The sequence below is a fragment of the Perca flavescens genome, chromosome 2 (assembly GCF_004354835.1).
Source record: "Perca flavescens isolate YP-PL-M2 chromosome 2, PFLA_1.0, whole genome shotgun sequence".
Taxonomy (NCBI): domain Eukaryota; kingdom Metazoa; phylum Chordata; class Actinopteri; order Perciformes; family Percidae; genus Perca; species Perca flavescens.
In genome coordinates, this window is record NC_041332.1 from 10,777,998 (window position 1) to 10,796,625 (window position 18,628).

Consider the following 18,628-nt stretch of genomic DNA (forward strand, 5'->3'; position numbering starts at 1 on the left):
TCTGTGAACCTGAGGGCTGTGTTGTCTGGAGCTTTGTGCTCCTGGTAGGGTCTCCCAAGGCAAAGTGGTCTCAGGTGAGGGGCCAGACAAAGAATGGTTCAAAAACCCCAATGAAAAAGCTAAGCAGAGATGGAGTGACCCTGCCCGGAGGAAGCCCGGGGCCCCCGTCTGGAGCCAGGCCCAGACGGTGGGCTCGTCGGCACACCTGGTGGCCGGGTTTGCCACGGAGCCCGCCGGGCACAGCCCGAACAAGCTACGTGGCAACTCCCTCTCCATTCCATGGGCCCACCACCTGTGGGAGGAACCGTTGGGGTCGGGTGCGATGCCACATGGGTGGCAGTGAAGGTCAGGGGCCTCGACGGACCAGACCCGGGCAGCAGACGCTGGCTCTGGGGACGTGGAACGTCACCTCTCTGTGGGGGAAGGAGCCGGAACTGGTGCGGGAGGTGGGCGCTACCGGTTAGATCTGGTGGGGCTTACCTCACGCACAGTCTCGGTTCTGGAACCATACTCCTGGATAGGGGTTGGACTCTTTTCTTCTCCGGAGTTGCCCAGGGTGTGAGGCGCCGGGCGGGTGTGGGGATACTCACAAGCCCCGGCTGGCGCCCGTGTGTTGGAGTTTACCCCGTGGACGAGGGGTCGCCTCCCTACGCTTGCGGTTGTGGGGGGAAACTCCCTACTGTTGTTTGTGCATATGCACCAAACAGGAGTTCGGAGTATCCAGCCTTCTTGGAGACCTTGACTGGAGTCCTGCATGGGGCTCCAGTGGGGGACTCCATTGTTCTGCTGGGGACTTCAACGCACACGTGGGCAATGATGGAGACACCTGAGAGGCGTGATTGGGAGGAACGGCCTCCCTGATCTAAACCAGAGTGGTTGTTTGTTGTTGGACTTCTGTGCTAGTCATGGATTGTCTATAACTTCGAGGGATGCTCATAAGTGTACCTGGTACCAGAGCACCCTAGGCCAAGGTCAATGATCGATTTCATAATCGTTTCATCTGATCTGAGGCCGTATGTTTTGGACACTTTCGGGTGAAGAGAGGGGCAGAGCTGTCAACCGATCACCATCTGGTGGTGAGTTGGGTCAGAGGGTGGGGAAGACTCTGGACAGACCTGGTAAGCCCAAACGTGTTGCGGGTAAATTGGGAAACGTCTGGAGGAGGCCCCTGTCCAACAGACTTTCAACTCACACCTCCGGGCGGAGCTTTCCATCCCTGTGGAGGCTGGGGGCATTGAACCCGAGTGGACAATGTTCAAAGTTTCCATTGCTGAAGCTGCAGCGAGGAGCTGTGGTCTTAGGGTCTTAGGTGCCTCAAGGGGCGGTAACCCACGAACACCGTGGTGGACAACGGTGGTCAGGGAAGCCGTCCGACTGAAGAAGGAGTCTTTCCGGGATATGTTATCCCGGAGGACTCGGAGGCAGTTGCAGGGTACCGAGAGGCCCGAGGGCTGCAGCCTCTGCCGTGAAAGAGGCAAAGCAGCGGGTGTGGGAGAAGTTTGGAGAAGACATGGAGAAGGACTTTCGGTCGAGAAAGTGCTTCTGGAAAACTGTTCGCCACCTCAGGAGGGGGGAGAACCATCCAAGCTGTGTACAGTAAGGATGGGACACTGTTGACCTCAACTGAGGAGGTAATAGGGGCGGTGGAAGGAGCACTTTGAGGAACTCCTGAATCCGAAGGCAGAGCTGGAGGATAATGGGGATTGTCGCCGATTTCCCAGGCGGAAGTCACTGATGTAGTCAAACAACTACACAGTGGCAAAGCCCGGGATTGATGAGATCCGTCCAGAAATGCTCAAGGCTCTGGGTGTGGAGGGGCTGTCCTGGTTGACACGCCTTTTCAACATTGGGGAAGTCTGGGACGGTGGCAAAGGAGTGGCAGACTGGGGTGGTGGTTCCCCTTTTTAAAGGGGGACCAGAGGGTGTCCAATTATAGGGGTATCACACTTCTCAGCCTCCCTGGTAAAGTCTACTCCAAGTGCTGGAAAGGAGGGTTCGGCCAATATTTCGGGTTGAGGAGGAACAATGCAGTTCCGTCCTGGTTACAACGGACCAGCTCTTCACTGTCCTGGAGGGAGCCTGGGATACTACATGTGTTTTGTGGATTTGGAGAAGGCGTATGACCGGGTCCCCGGGAGATACTGTGGGAGGTGCTGCGGGAAAGGGGTCTCTTCTCAGGGCCATCCAATCTCTGTACAACCAAAGCGAGAGCTGTGTCCGGGTTCTCGGTAACACTCTTTTCAGGTGAGGGTTGGCCTCCGCCAGGGGTTTGTCACCAATCCTGTTTGTAGTATTTATGGACAGGATATCGAGGCGTAGTCGGGGTGGGGAGGGGTTGCAGTTTGGTGGGCTGGGGATCTCATCGCTGCTCTTTGCAGATGATGTGGTCCTGATGGCATCATCGGCCTGCGACCTTCAGCACTCACTGGATCGGTTCGCAACCGCAAACTTTCTTTTATGTAAAAAGGAAGAACCAAACAGCACTTGCTGTAATTATTGTCTTTGATTTAACCATCCTTTACTATGATTTACATTAACAGTTAACTCCACCGACTATGACTATAAAAGAGTTGAAAGGTCCAATATAACCGGCTTTGCTGTAAATAATTTGCGCCTGAAAATCAAGGTAACATGGATGGCTTGCATCAGAGAAAGTCTATCATTGAAGGTAACTGCCAGTAATCTTAATTTAATGCTGTATCGATCATGCTCAATATTTTACCACCACATTACCAACTCAACCTTCATTCAGAGTGCAAAATTACACTCCTTTTTGATAAACAAGCTTGCAAGTGCCAACCAAGGAAATATTTCTTGTATACTATCTTCAAACGTAAACATAGTTTTAGGTCTTTTGTAGTTTTTTTAAGTTATAAGTGACAGTTTTGGCCACATACGTTTTTATAACAGGGAATGAGAAAAAAATGCATCAAGTTTGGAGACAAATAAATGCATCCAGAGTTTTGCTCATACTATTTTGTTTGTTCTTCCATTTTCTCAGCTGTTAAGTACATATATACATATATAATCAACCCACTTAATACACCTCCGTCATTGTCATTCTGTGAGGATTGATTTACCAAATAGACATCTGTGTGCTTCAGAGTGTGGGGCAGTTTGGGGACACCAACGCTGTAATTTACACATTTTGCGTTTGTTTCTTTAGTGACAGGAACTGTGACTTTGCTCATGCAAATACACTTACATTCAATCCGGTTTACATTCAAGGATACAACACAGTTTTACCAAACTCACTCATTTTTGTTACAATGTCAGTGTCTGACTGGTGCTTAGATAGACATCGAGTGTTTCTTCCAGAGGTCGATTGAGAGCACTGCTGTGCTAAGTCACAAACAAAAATGCTGCAACTTAACTTTGCAGGAGTGTGAGGTGTATGAGAGGCTACAGCAAGGGGAGCAGACTGGCACAGAGCAACATTAGCAGAGATACGTTACACAATATACATTAATAAGACCACTGTTTTACATGATCATGGTATGCAGTGTAAAAAGCTAACAGTACAGAGACATCACTCAACAGGATCATATACAGTTAAAAATGAACAAAACTCATTTTGTTTCCCATTGAGCGTTGAAATCAATATAACCACGATAGCATCTCAGAATTCAGTTTGAGCATTAAACACAACCAACAAGATGAGAACGTTATGTGTCTCTTTGTTGTAAAATAAGAAACCCTTAGATATGAATAACCATGTAAGGCTAACTGGCCCAACAGATTATTACCTAAAACTGAGGCTGGTACATTTAACCACAGCCAATAATTCATCTAAATGCTTCCATAAGAGTCCCGCTCATGCCAGAAGGTGATCCACCCATGCAGCCTTCACTAAGGTGATTCTGTGACTAAACTCAGTGTATCTCAGTGCAGAGGTAAACACACGAGCGTGGACACCAACGCTTAAAAACAAAACATACACCGCTCTTAACGGCTTAATCGCACCATCACATATTTCAGTCCACCAGCAAGCTTCCCATCCCCAACAAATACACTGTAAACCCCAATGTGATACATTGTTATACATCATTGTCTCCTAAATCGACCTAGCAAACACAGCCACCATTGGCTGATCTCTCCCAGTCAACCCTCACTGTTTGGGGCTGGAGGGGTTGGACCTCTGGGCAGCGTGGCACGGGTCCAGGGACTCCTTGGTGGCACCGCCGTACACATCTACGTCTTGGTCGGTCCAGGGGGCGATGTTGCCCAGTGCTGAGGAGCTGCACTCGGCCAGGGCGCCAACCTCTGCTGGCTTTAACACCCGATCCCACAGGTTGAACTGGGAAAGTTCCCCGACCAGTGCCTGGGAGGCATCGAAATGCCCGCCCAATGTATCCTTGAGTAGAAGAGTTGGAAAAAACAAAGGGTTGAATGTCAGAATACTAAGAATAGCCAAGACACCGAGCTCTGTTGGGATTATTTTACAACAGTCCTACATCACTTAGCCCTTTTCCACCGCAGGAACTTTTTCAGGAAGTCAGGAACTCTTTTAGAATCTTGGGAATTTTACCTGGTTTAAAACAGGCGTTACTAGGGTTAAAATTGAGTTTCTGGGCTGTAGGTCTAGCCCCCAAAAAGGGTTTGAGTGGACATTACCACATTTGGGGTGGGAATACTTTCCACAAATAATGTAGTAAAAAAACAACAAAAAAAGGGTATCTCAACAAATTGCAAGTATATAAGTGAATATATTTGTCCCACAGTTTGCTTTATTTATGAGTTTTGCATGTTGGCCTTGAAGGTTTCCCTCCATGAGTTTGAAAAAAAAAAGAGATCAGTACATCTTGTGGGTTAACACTTTCAAAACTATGCTCCAATCCTACACTTTTTTGGATTAATACTAATAGTAGATTGACATTTATGTAGGCCTACTATCTCTGGTCCTGAAAAACTACAACCCTCCTCAGGCAATTGGTACACTACTTGGAACAGTAACTACTACTGTGGTCATACTTCCTGGTTAAAGAAGAATGAAAAAGCAGGATAAAGCTTAATCCACACAGAAATATTGTCATTTCCTGATTTTCCCGTAGATTAGATTAAAAATGTGTATTCCCCCTTCAGAGTAAGAGGGATGTCCTGGGATTTCCCCCATAAAATCTGGTCAACACATCCACATAACAGCAATTCATCATCCATCATTCATCCTAGAATAAGATTAATAACGTACTAGATCTCTCTCGCTCTAAAAGAAATATGCATCAAATTAAGTTGTTGCATCATTGCAGCATCTTGCAGAATTGGACTCCCAGCTCTCCGCTTTTTATCTTTTATGCGAGGACGATGGGCTGCACAATGTGCTTTGGGTTGTTCTTTTGACACCAGGGAGGAGGGATAATGTCAGATTTCATCATGGTTATGTAATGTTGGCGTCTCGCTAATGAAGGAGAGAGGCAGCCCAGCGTGGGGACAAACACCATTCGGTCTGCCTCCATGTATTATCCATCCCTTGATGCATCCATCTATTGGCCTATCATCCCTCCATCTTTCAATCATCTGTCCATTCATCTGTCAGTGTCGGATTATAATTCACGCGCGTTACTCATGTATCCACGTATCCATCCATCCTTCCACCTTATCTATCCATCTATCGTCATCCCTCCATCCATCCATCAGTTTGTTAAACCATCAATTAATAATCTCTGCATCCATGCATTTATCTATCCATTCGTCCGTATATCTCACCTGTTCCTGTCCCAGTATGAGGACTCCTCCTGGTTTGATGGGATGCCAGGCAGCCAGTCCCTCTCCCCTCCCCTTCATCTTCCCCCCCTGGTAGGCTTTCCACACCCCATCCCTCAGGGTCCAGCTGACACAGATGTGCTGCCACTCGTCCTGTGGTAGAGACAGAGGCAGCTGCGCCACCTACAGGTCAGAGAATACAGGTTACACCTTTCGACAACGTTAAATTGCCTTGGTGGAAACAATCAGTGATTTCAGGTGAGCTACGACTCATCAAGCTTTCATTCTGATTGGATATTGGACACGTGGGGGTGGTAATGTTGGCAGAATGTGGACACACTGGTGGTTTATGTCAGCAAAACTACACCCTGTGGACAGTCCCAACCTTACTTTCACTGAAGTTGCAAACACCCCCCTCATCTCTGCCATAGGGAGCTATAAGTGTAAGCGCTATAAAAGGTAAGCATTAATGCACTATATAAAACAACAGCTGCAAAAAGCTTGCCTCTGTGCCACCTGTCCTCAATAACGTGAGCTTCTCTTGCACTCAGCACCATTTAATTCAAGTTTTTTTTTTTTTTTTTTTCGATGAAAAGATTTGATCCAAAGTAATATTGCTGTTGTATATCCCTTTTTGTGTCTTTCTTTTTTGTTTTTGTGGTTTCAAAATGGAATGTGTTGTTCAAAGGCACCAGCTGTTTTAGTTCTACATTTTCTGTAGCAAGGGGAATAAATGTTTTTTAGCCACGCTTAATTAAATGGATGGCAAGGCTTGGAGGGGCAGCGTCATACATGTGCACACCTTAGGCCAAAGGACATCCAGAGATCCAAACCTAATATAAACTCTAATCAACATCAAATTGAATAAAGCAATATTAGGATGCTGTGACATTTTCAATTTTACTGTTTGTTCTCTTCACCACTCATGTAACGTGGCATACAAAAGTTGGTCCGTCACAAGAATGAACATGTTTAAATTTCTTATTTTAATCGATAAATTACAACGAGGCACCAACTGGCTTACATTGTCCCGTGGAGCCGCATAACAAGCTAATAATGATTTCCTTGGCAGGCTATTTCGTTTGACTCATCATAAGAAAACCTACAGGGTAAAAAATATGAATTCTTTTTACCAGAAGAAGCCATTCATTTACACACATAATATAATTTGTTTTAGTCCAGTTAACTTCCGACAAGCACACCGACTTCGTGATTTAATCACTTGAAGTGTGGTTCAAACCCACAGGTGTGAGAATGAGAATTTAATGTACCTTGTCATTGATGAGCAGCTCCACAGGGTTGTGGACTCCCTGTAGCAGCACCAGCTCGTTGGGCTGCCCCGGGACTGAGTAGGAGAAGGGGGTGCCGATGCCTCCTTCTTTGGCCTTCAGCCACACACAGGCAGTAAAGGCATACATCTCTGTGATCTCCTTTCTCACCAGGCCGTACATGTAGTTGGTTCGCATGGGGAAGGAGAGGATGAAGCCATCAGGGAACGGCGGCTCTGTCAGCGCTGGCGAGACACAGATGAAGGAGATTAAGAGAAATAGTCAGACCAAGAGAGAAATAAGGCAGACGGAGAGAGAAAATGGGCAAGGGACAATGCATGAATGGCCAATTTATACAAAGACACTGGTATGTCTCTTCTCACTTTTAATGCACATGTTTGTGCGTGCACACGCGCGCACGCACACACACACACACACACACACACACACACACACACACACACACACACAAAAAGAATATGACAAGCGCTACAGCATCCCAGTTAATGATCAGCCTATCTGCCTCTCTCACTGCAGCTCTTAAGGCAGACAAGATGTAGAGACAGTCAGAAAGGTTGGGAGAATGACAGAGCTAAAAAGAAAATACAGTAATGCCTTTTCTTTCCTTTTTACAGTAACCTTCCTCTTTGCACCTCATGAACTCTCAATCTCTCCTCGAGACGTCCACTTCTCCTGTTATCAAAGATCTCTGTCTGCTTTCTACGGTCTCTTTCCACTCTCTATGTAACTACCAAAGAAAAACAAGCTTCCAGTTAATGGTAAAGTTCGTGGTAGGGGAAATTTCAGCGACATACAGTTCATCCGATGAAACTCAAAACCATCGTGACACACCCAAACTACATGATTAAGGATCCTTAATATAAATTCCTACGATTGTGAAGATTAACAGGTTACAAGTGAAAGCAGTAAGGCCATTTCTTTTTCATTTCATTTCTTTTTTGCTGTATTTTTTTTCTTCTTTTCAGCTCCTAGCCCTATCTGACATTTCCCAACCTTCAGCACTCATTAATCATCTCATTTTAATCTACAGCTTATTCTCTACTGCTGTGATAAGCCAGTTCACCCACAGTGCTCATTAAAGTTTTATTTTAGCCTTTCCTTTGCCATGCTCTCATTTAGGCCCACGTCGGCTTAGCAATGCTTAGCTTAGCAATCCCTGTGTGCATCGGTTCATCCAAACATCCTTCATTTATTCAGCCACCACCACCACCACCACCACCACATGTCTTTACTCTCCTCCTCATCCTCCTCTTCCTCCCCCAGACTCACTGTGTTCCAGCTCAGTGACGCGGTGGTTGACGGTGTCGAGGCCCTGGTTGATCTTCTCGTGTTGGCCCTGCGTCTCCTTCCTCATGGCCTGGCGCTCCTTCTCCAACATCTTTATCTTCCTCTCCAGCTCCCCCTCCAGGTCCTCCACCCTCCAGGTGCCCTTTCCACGCACCGGGGAGCCCTTAGATGGGGGCTTGGGGGCAGGGGCAGCGGGGGAGGCAGGACGGCGACCCCCTGGGGGAGCCGCCGCAGGTGGGGAGGAAGCACTGCCGGCGGGCGGAGCGGGAGCCTTGCCGGTGTTACCAGCCGGGCTGCCGCTGCCACTGCTCGTGCCTACAGATGTGTCGGTGAGGTTCAAGGCAGCAGGGCCTATCTCGGCCTGCAAGAGGGGGCAAGACAGAAAAAAAGTAAGTAGGTGTAGAATGATTAAAAACTCACAGAGAGAGATGGACAGGGAGATCATAAAAGAAATCCTGTGGAAAATAGAAAACAACGCATCTGTAGTTGTTGCTATAGGTCTAATATGTGAGTTTTTGTAGGACTGGATAGAGCAGATAATAGTTTTTTTTTCGACACTTGTGGCGTGGCCCTCGGGATGGCAATGCTGCTCTGGATGTTGGTTGGTTGGTCCACTGTTTGGGTCCAGACTGAAACATCTTAACAACAATTGGATGGATTGCTGTGGAATTATGTACAGACATTCAAATAATCCCCAGTGGATTAATCTAACCCTGACCTTTCCTATAGGAGCACGGTGGCCCAATGGTTAGCACTGTGGCCTCACAGAAAGAAGGTTCTGGGTTCGCATCCAGGTGTGTTCCGGGCCTTTCTGTGTGGAGTTTGTATGTTCTCCCCATGTTTGTGTGGGTTTCCTCTGGGTGCTCCGGTTTCCCCCACCCTCAAAACACATGTACTAGGTTCTCCAGCCAGTGCCCTCAGACCTGGAGTTGGTCCCCGGGTGCTGTAAATGGCTGCCCACTGCTCCCTTGAGGGACGTGTTAAATGCAGAGGATAGATTTCGCTACGTGTATGTGACAATAAAGTACCTTTTCCTTACACCGGCTGGTTGACATTTTAGTTTTTTGTGAAATGTCTCACAAACAACTATAGGCTACTGGATGGATTGGCATGAAATTAATACACATATTCATATCGCCCTCAGGATGAGTTGTAACCATTTTGGTGATCCCCTGACTATACATCTAGCGCCATCTTCCGGTTACATTTATTTTGTCCAATACTTTCTTTTATGACCAAATACTTGACAAATAATGACATTGTCATCGTCTTCAGCTGTGCTTTTTGTTAACTGCCCATTTGCAAATTAGCTTGCTAAACTAACATGGTGAAATGCTGAGGGTTATACTACCTTCTAAACAGCATCAGCATGTCATTCTATTTTCTATATTATGTTATTAGCGTTCATCACGAAGCAGAAAACTGTTTTTCAGTGTGGTTTTTGGTGTAGTTTTGTAGTTGTAGAACAGAGTGGTTCATGTAGTATAAAATGTATTCACATTGATGGGCTGAGCAATCGTAAATTCAAATTTTTTTGATTGATCTGCATGTCATTCCCCCCTCTCTCCCCTTTCATGTCTTCAGCTATCCTATAAAAATAAAGAAATAAAATGTCCAAAAAATAATATAAAAAAAATCAAAAGTATTGACTGTTGGAGAGATTGTGATTGTCCTGATTGACTACTGATGGACGGAGATCAGTATAATCTGTGAAAATGGACATCTGGTTCCACAGTATGTGGAGGAGGGGCATGAATGTACGTGTTCAAGTAGACTATTCATTTAATAAGAGAAAAATGCAAGAATAAAATTGCGAGTGCTAGTCCAACTTATTTGGAATTGAGTGGATCTTTGTTCCTCGCTGGTTGCACCCTAGAGGATTTAAAAAAATGTAACATGAAGGCAATGAGAAGAGCCAACTCCTGTTCTCTTTATAAATAGAAGCATTTTACTATCCATTTTAGTCATAGTGGGTTTAAACTGAAATGAAACTGCAGGACGGGAAGTAAAACGATAACAAAGGAACACAGTGAGAGGTCTTGTATTGATAATAGTAGCCCAGCAGTAGTAGCATTAGTACTCATAGCAGAATGAAAAAAGATGGTGTTGGTGAAGCAGCAGTAAAGAGAGAGAGAGAGAGATGCTGTAGATGAGGGTGATATATAATATCAAGAGAGTTGCTGAGGCAGGACTGGACCTGGACGAACAGGATATAAATTCACACTGACTGAGGCAACCTTGTAAGTGACTGGGCTTGGAGAGGGCTGGCAGTGATGCAGCAGTGTGTGTGTGTGTGTGTGTGTGTGTGTGTGTGTGTGTGTGTGTGTGTGTGTGTGTGTGGTTATAAGCCGTGCCAATGTCTCAATCTCAGCACACACACAAGCTGAGAACCTGACTCCCCTCCACCACCACCACCTTCCTGTCCAGCCAGCTTCATCTTTTATTTATGTCTCTATCCGGCTGTTGGATGCGGAGGCGGAGGGTAGAGGCAGCTGCGGGGGGGGGGGGGGGGCAGCAGGTAGAAAGATTTCCCATGGGTCCATGGGGAGCATGCGCAAGACATGAGGAACGTCTCATGAGTTGCTTATCTGTAGAGAGGCGAGGTAAGAAGATAAAAGAGGGAGAGAATCGATAAAGAGGGGGATGGAGGGAGGGAGGTAGAGACAGATCAGGGCGCCTGGTGATGAACATCTGTCCAACTCCTAGGCAACTGGCTTTTAAAGCATCTAACTGCCATTGCATTGGGTTGTGGGACTTTTCTAATCTGAATCTCTCAATTTTGGTGAAGTAGCCTAAATTCTGAAAGGATTATTTACTCAAATTTCACCAGATAGCCTAGATCTTAAACTGGACTTCACAGTGGATACCAATATTGGGACAACGGGCTCTTTAATGGGCCAGACAAAGGCCTAATTTTAGTCACTGGACAACGGTGACTCACCTGGCTAATTCAGGATTTTGGTTATAGGGCCAAATGTCATGCTGCCAAACAGAACTCAAACTGGAGAGCAAACGGCAGTAGGTTTTGCCAAAGTCCCCCGCCAGTTACCTCGAGTTTCTCAATGCGGTCCTTGAGGTCCATGATGGCCCTGGCCAGCTCCTCCACAGCCCGCGCCGTCTGCAGCTGCGCCGCGGCGGAGGAGCTCACGTCGTCCCCGGCCATGACGCGGCGGTTGCCGCTCCAGACCCCGATGCTCCGCTCTGGGATGTTCCTCTCGTCCTCCAGGCCGCTCTCACACTCGCTCAGCTTCCCGGTGAGCTCCCGGATGGTCCTCTGGTCCATGAGGATCTGGTCGTTCTGCTGCAGGACCATCTGACGGAGGTCCTCCGCTGTGGTCCGGAGATAAGTCCAGTCTTCATCCCCGGCGCCGTACAGCGGGTCGTCCGCCTGCTGCTGCTGCTGCTGTCCCCCCCGCCGCTGCCTCAGATCTTTGGTCTTGCATTCCCCGACCGGTACAGGGGTGCAGATCAACCGGCTGAAGCTGAACTGTTTCGGGGACCCAGCGCCGATCTCCTCCCCGAGGTTGAGCTCGTTCAGAGTGGGGACCTCCAGGCCAATGCCGCCGAGCCCGTTCTCTCCATCGTAGGACTCGGCGCCGTGCAGAGCGCCCAGCGGTCCGGCGTGTGCCACCGATCCGGGCTCCAGGGGCTCGAACGGATTCTCCGATGTCAGGGTGCCGTTGTCGCCAAGAGGCGCGTCGCGTTTCCGGGGATAAACGCTGGCGATAATGCAGATGACCGCGCCGAGGAAGGCCAGGGTGCCCGCTGCCACAAGCACCACCACGAACTTCATTATCACTGTGGATGCAAAAGATTACGGTTTAGAGGGGGGGACGCCTGACATGCAGACACAACTGGAAACAGAAAAATGTCCTCATTTCGGAAGCAGCATCACTCCGTGGGCTAGCCTACAGCAGCGTGTAGGAAGAGTGCATCAGCGTTATTATCACGATCTACTGAGCCGATTAACTAAACTCAGTTCGACATCTCAGATGAACTACCAGCGCTGTTGTTTGCTGTAGAAATGGAGCACTTACGTATACAGAAGATGTTTTCCTCTCGCCGCGCTCTGCTCTGTGTGTAGGTTTACCCTACTGAATTAAGGCACCGCGCTGTCTGGACCAGAGATGCTCCCTCTCAGTCTCCTTCTCCGTCTCCGTGATGCTAAACCGCTCTCTCCTCCGCGCGTTACCATGGGGATCCGTGGGGAGAGGAGGAGCGAGGCTGTGGGCATGCGTCAGAGTCAGAGCAGGGGTGAACCTCCAGCAGCAGCGTGAACAAACAAGGTGGCGATGGATCGATGTGCAGTGTGTGTGTGTGTGTGTGTGTGTGTGTGTGTGTGTGTGTGTGTGTGTGTGTGTATTTTATGTGTGTGTGACTCTGTGATTGTGCATGTGTTAGGCCTACTTAGCAGATTGACTTATAAAAAATAAAAAAATGTTGGCATTTTGACACCGATTTTTGTTTGCAGAGACACTTTATATTTTGTGAATCTCAATCAAATATTCCACGAAAACATATTACAGAAGCATCAATGCAAAAATTGTAAGATAAAATGAAAATACTTCACTTCGCTGAGCAGCCTATACAAGGCTTGCACACCCTCACTTATGCACCCTTACATGCACATCTCACACACACACATAACATGTTGGCATTGAAATGCTCAGGCATAGGCTACATTATGTGCTGCCTGCAGGAGTAAAACTAATCCTTTGGAGAAAAAAACAGAGGTAATAGGCTGCAATCAATTTACACAGTGAGGGGTAGCCTAGAAGAAGGAAGAAGATAAACAGAAGAAGAAAACAGAAAAAAAACACTGAGAGCAGGGACCTTAAACACTTTTTGACTGAGTAGGAGGAAGAACATGCTTTCCTCAAGAGGCAGTGCTAACTTCAAAACTCCCCGCTGACGCCAACGGAAATTATCTGACCCTGACTCACAAGTCCTCTGCGGCCTTGTCCAACAAACATCAACAAGTTTTCTGTTCATGTTAGTTTAATAGTTTTAAAGTTTAATAATGTAAGCATGCTGATTTAAGCAGTTAGCTCACAGTACTACTAGCATGGCTGTAGACTTGTTACATTTGAAAGTGCTCTATTCTTGTCACTCAAAGTTGTTGAAATGTATTCTGGGAAATGTACAAAGTGAAGTATATGCAGGTTAATGAAAAGTGGGTTAACTAAACTAACAAAGGGAATTTTGGCATTTTCAAAAGCAACTCCTGCAATGAAAAAACTAACCCAGATTCTGATTTATCTAAGGTTGTGTGTCTGAGGTTGGATTATTCCTTTATTGATGTGCTAATTAGCAGATTCAGCTCCCTGATTGGCAGTAGGCATGCAAGCAGAGCACATCCTTCCTGCATTTCATGTCGGGAGTGGTATCAATCTTCTCATCCAACTCTTGGAAATAGAGCAAATAAGCGTATTTCCCAAAATGTTGAAGTATTCCTTTAAATTGTTAAAACATGAATGTGAGCAGAATATACAAGTCAAACGCTTAAGGAAAAAAAACATCCAGTGGTGAAGTACTCAGATCTGGTAGGCTACTTACTGTATGCAAAAGTGTAAAAATACTTAGTTTAGTATCACCATCACACAATATACATATAAATAGGCTGTGTGTAGGCTACGTACAGTATAAATGACCATAAAATGAAAATACTCAAGTAAAATACAAGTTTCTTAAAATCTTACCTGAGTAGGCCTACAGTATTTGAGTGAACGGACTTTGTTACATTCCACCACTGCAAATATCACATGAATAGATGCAGATTGTTTGGCTTGAAATTAAGCTTAAATATCCACCACAGTCAGAGGCTCAACCAGTCCAGCTTCCCTGCAGAGAACAGAAGCCTAGATTGTGGCTTAATCTCCAGAGGTGGCTGATGTTGCGCGCGCGCACATACACACACACACACACACACACACAGATAGATAGATGTGGGCCACTATAGCATCAAACCACAGTGACTATTTTAGTTCCATCTGGCTCATAAATCCACTGATATCCTGCCAAGGATGGAGTATACAAGAGATAGAAATGGAGGGAGCAGAGGAAAAAGTAGCAAAGGACATATGTATCATCTCTCTGTGTCAGTCTCTCTAACTCTGTCTCTTTTTTTACATCCTTTGAACAGTCTAAACTGAAGAAAAAGGTAATAAAACACTGACTGTGGAAAAGGAAAAAAGCACTTTGAACAAGATGTATTCATCACAACATCAAAACACTCGGAGATGAATACCCAGGCGTGATGACCTTAATATCACCCCAGCTCTCACAATCTCTGAAAACAGACAGATGCTGCTTCTTATGAATGCACCCAGACGGCCCACCAGCGCCACTCTCTGGAGAATTTGGGAACTACAGTAGAAATATTACAGGCAAAAAGACGTTTCAAGAGAGCCAATTCTTAGTAGGAAACAAGTTTTCCTCCCTTTACATTTAGGGAGTGGTTTAACTTGATTTATTTGAAAAAGGGTACAATGTAGCCTCCATCAATCAGCATTATGGACTGAAGTTATTTCAATCTTATGCTTTCTTTTAATGAACTCAGCTTCTCTTTGCTGCCCATTATTGTTCATAAGGAAACATGGCAATGTTTACAGATGACATACTAAACCAGGAATTCTTTCTTATCTTTTTACTGCTGAACCGTGTCAAGGTTCTCTGTGTGTGACTGACAGGTTTGTTCTTGCACTCAAATGCCAAACCCTTTAAGAACATAACCTTGCTTGACGCTGAATTGATATGTTCAGCTTTGACGTTGTATAAAACTCAATTTTTTTCCAATTCAAGTTTGAAAGCAGTTTTTGCTTTATACATTCATATATGTATTGCAAGGAAATTACAAGAGAAAAATACTTTGATTCTTGCATTTAATGTCCTACACCAGCTCCACGTGGCTAGGCTAGCCAGTTAGCTCTCAAACTAAAGTTTTTTTTGCTGACAAAAAGATGCTCCAAGTAGTGCAGTTGTTCGTGTGTGTGAGAGATTAGTAATCAATAATGTTTAACCCACTGCTGGTCCCAACACCTACATCCAAACAAAGTCTGAACACATGCACCAGAATATGTGCCGGCAGCCCCAAAAAAAAAAAAAAAAAAAAAAAAAAAAAAGAATACAACAAAGCAAACCGCTTTTTAAAGAGCTTTTAATTAAAAGCCTTGTTGAAGAAACACACCGAAAGCAACAACAGGTAACATGACATTGAATACATAATCTGTACAATAAGGGTTGGCAAAACATGCTTCAACAAGTTCAGATACATTACAATGTCATCATTATCCTCCAACTCCCCATTATCACCATCAATATAATGTACACAATTCATATTATCATTATAACAGACAAAACTGCAGTCTTGACACATTAGAATTAGTCAGAGTTTGCCTTCTTATCAAACCCATATTGGACTAATAAATGACATTCAAATAAACAGCATCACATTAACAATATTATGCATATTTAAAAAAAAAAAAAAGTATTAAGTACAGTACAAAGGGGAAAAAAAACAATACATTAAGCATCTTTATCCATATATTTAAACAAGGATCCTTCCTTTATTCTAATTAGTGCCAAATAAATCTAGCACTTAAAATGACTTCACATATAAATGTAAAACAATTCAAAAAAAAAGGGGAAAAAAGGCTTTAAAAAGTCAAATAATAAAATCAAGAGCCCTATTTGGTTGAAAGATAGGCCACTAAGTTGAGTTGTGCTACTCCATATGAAAAAAAGAAAGAAAAAAACATTGCTATCACTGTTGGAAACATGGCTTAGCAGCCTAATACCTTACACATCTACCAACTGCAACAGTCACTTCTATCCACCACTTAAAAAATATGAACGATATAGTAGATGGAAAAACCTATTCCAAAATCACGATATATCCATTTGGAGAAGAAAATATTCCTTTAGATCATCCGTTTCTGGCAAATCAAGAAAATGCAGTCTGTGTTTTCACGTTGTCAAGTAAGGATTCAAGTTAAGCACTGTCTTTTTTTTATTTTTTATTTTTTTTAAAGTACCACAATTTGAGCTACAGAGATCTTCATAAGAATAAGCCTTATTTTTTTCTTCATATAATGGATGTGTCATTTTGGAATAAATCCTTCCACGTTTGACCTATGAGAGTATTGAAACAGTATTGACAACAACTAGACCCATCCCGTACATGGCAGGAGAGGAGGTGACATCTTCATCGTCTGTGTTTAACGAAGACATGGAGAACGCTGCATTTGCAACTTTGGAAAATGAGACATCAGAAGCCTTTCAAGGTTGTTACCGTCTTTGCGATATTCGCGATGTTCGTGTCTACCGCCGAAGCCACGGCAAGTAAAGAAGTATAGGTTTTGTTTAGCATTAGCTTTAAGAGCCGAGTAAGACGAGGTAAACGTCGATTGGAGTGCAGCTGGGGTTGAATGGAGCAGCTAAGCTATAAAGGCAACACATGCAACAAGATTTATTTTTAAATATGGTAACACACAGGTGCTCCGGAGTAGGAGCCAAGGTCTGGGAAGGTATAGAAAGAGCAGGCAGCACCAGGAAAGGGTTGAGAGTCTGTGTATAAAAGGGTCAGGTTTCTTCTGAAGTGCTTTAGGTGCACTTTGAACACTTTCAAGCTGTCAGGCCTTTAGCTGGCAACAACCTGCAGTGAAAGAGCTCGGCAGCGGTTCATTGTGAGGAACATGTGGGCGACGGATATCACCTTCTTTTCTTTCTGACTGTTACATAATGCCACTGAAAGACAGCACACTTGATGTACAGTATTTGGAGAAAGCAATGGTGCCACAATCCTTGACTCTCCGGTCTGAAAACTACTCGTCCTTAGTCATACATTTTTGCCTCGATTAAAAAAAAAAAAAAAAAAAAAAAAAAAAAAAGGTAAAAGCAGTAAGGTAGGAAACAAAATACTTGGTCATCTTTGACAGTAAATGAAGCGTCTGATTGATTGTAGCCAGGTAAAGTGGCTGGAGAAGTAAGAGAGTAGATAGATTTATCAGCCACAGACAATAGATCACGTGTCTTGAGGCGATTTACCACCAGAGAAACAAGCAGCAAGAGAGCACGTTTCTTTCGGTACCTCAATGCATCATTGGGTCTAATTCCTCATTGTTCCTCTGCATGTGCTCAAGAGCACCTTGTCACCAAAAGTACGGAAATTACTAGGTCAAAGGTCAGGGTCGAAAGCCAGGACATTAGGGGTGTGCAAAAAAGAAAAAATTGATTCATATTCGAATCGCGATTCAAGCTCTACCGATTCAATATCGATTCATATAAATGTCTTTATTGTATGTCTACTGCAATCACATGGGAAAAGTAACTACAGTTACATACTGTAAATCTTTTCTTTTTAAAATCGAGAATCGTTTTTGAATCGAAAATCGAGTTTGAATCAAATCTTGAGCCTAAAAATCGATATCGAATCGAGACATTTTCTGAATTTTGCACCCCTACAGAGACTTTATCAGAAACAATGCGTCCAAAACAGGAGCGCTTACCCTTCATGCAAAAAAAATGTGTGGCTGAAACTGAATTTCCAAAACAACACCTCCTTTTTTTCAGGGCGGGCCATGATTGGCTAGTGGCCTAACCTAGCAATCAATGCAAGAAGAAAAAATGGGTCACAGCAAGCGGCATTGCTACAGATGGCGGCTGAGCTTTCAAAACAGGAAAACCTGCATTTAAAATAGGAGGCAATGCTAATTGACAGCAGTCAATTTGCAGACTTGTGTTCTGCAAGGCAGGTTAACATATCAAGAGGGTATTTTTCCCCCCACTGGATAGAATTAGACTGACAAAATGAACCAAACCAGGAGGAGTGGTGAAACCATAACTGCTGTCATCCAACAACTGAACTACAAAATCATCAGCAGAGATCCTGAACCCGGTCATACCTTTGCTTCTGAAGTTACCCGATTGTAACTAAAAGAAAATATTCTTCATTACACATGATCTAAGGTCCAGAGAAAAGCTGAAGCTGTGTCCACATAGTTCAGAACAAGACACCTTTAATCGAAAGTCAAACAAAGATCCCATTAAAAAAGGTGGAAAGATTGCATTTCTCCAGAAATCCTCTTCTTAGCTTCACAAATACCAAAACCTCAACCACATTTCTGGTTATATTTGGGTATATCCAAAAAAGCAACTGTCACAGAAATGGCACAATGTCAAACAGACAAGTTAGTGGATAACTTCACAGAAAAAGGACATTTTTCCTCAAATTCCTGGCACAGCATGGTTCACTTGCTCTTGCCCTATGGGTAGCAGGGGGAGACTAAAACATGCTACTTGAACCACTTCTACTGAAACTTGAGAACATACTTAAAGCACTAGCAGCTAAACTG

The 18,628-nt window shown here is 44.6% G+C and overlaps 1 protein-coding gene across 1 annotated transcript; it reads right to left on the bottom strand.

The window, feature by feature from the left end:
* Positions 1 to 2,450: 2,450 nt before the first annotated feature.
* Positions 2,451 to 12,600, bottom strand: nptxrb (neuronal pentraxin receptor b). The gene is made up of 7 exons (XM_028599767.1): positions 12,314 to 12,600; positions 11,326 to 12,074; positions 8,596 to 8,637; positions 8,259 to 8,451; positions 6,972 to 7,213; positions 5,704 to 5,883; positions 2,451 to 4,354 (listed from the first exon to the last, which is right to left on the bottom strand). Exons 2-7 carry the CDS (start codon positions 12,067 to 12,069, stop codon positions 4,109 to 4,111), a joined length of 1,647 nt encoding a protein of 548 aa, XP_028455568.1. The 5' UTR covers positions 12,070 to 12,074; positions 12,314 to 12,600; the 3' UTR covers positions 2,451 to 4,108.
* Positions 12,601 to 18,628: the final 6,028 nt, after the last annotated feature.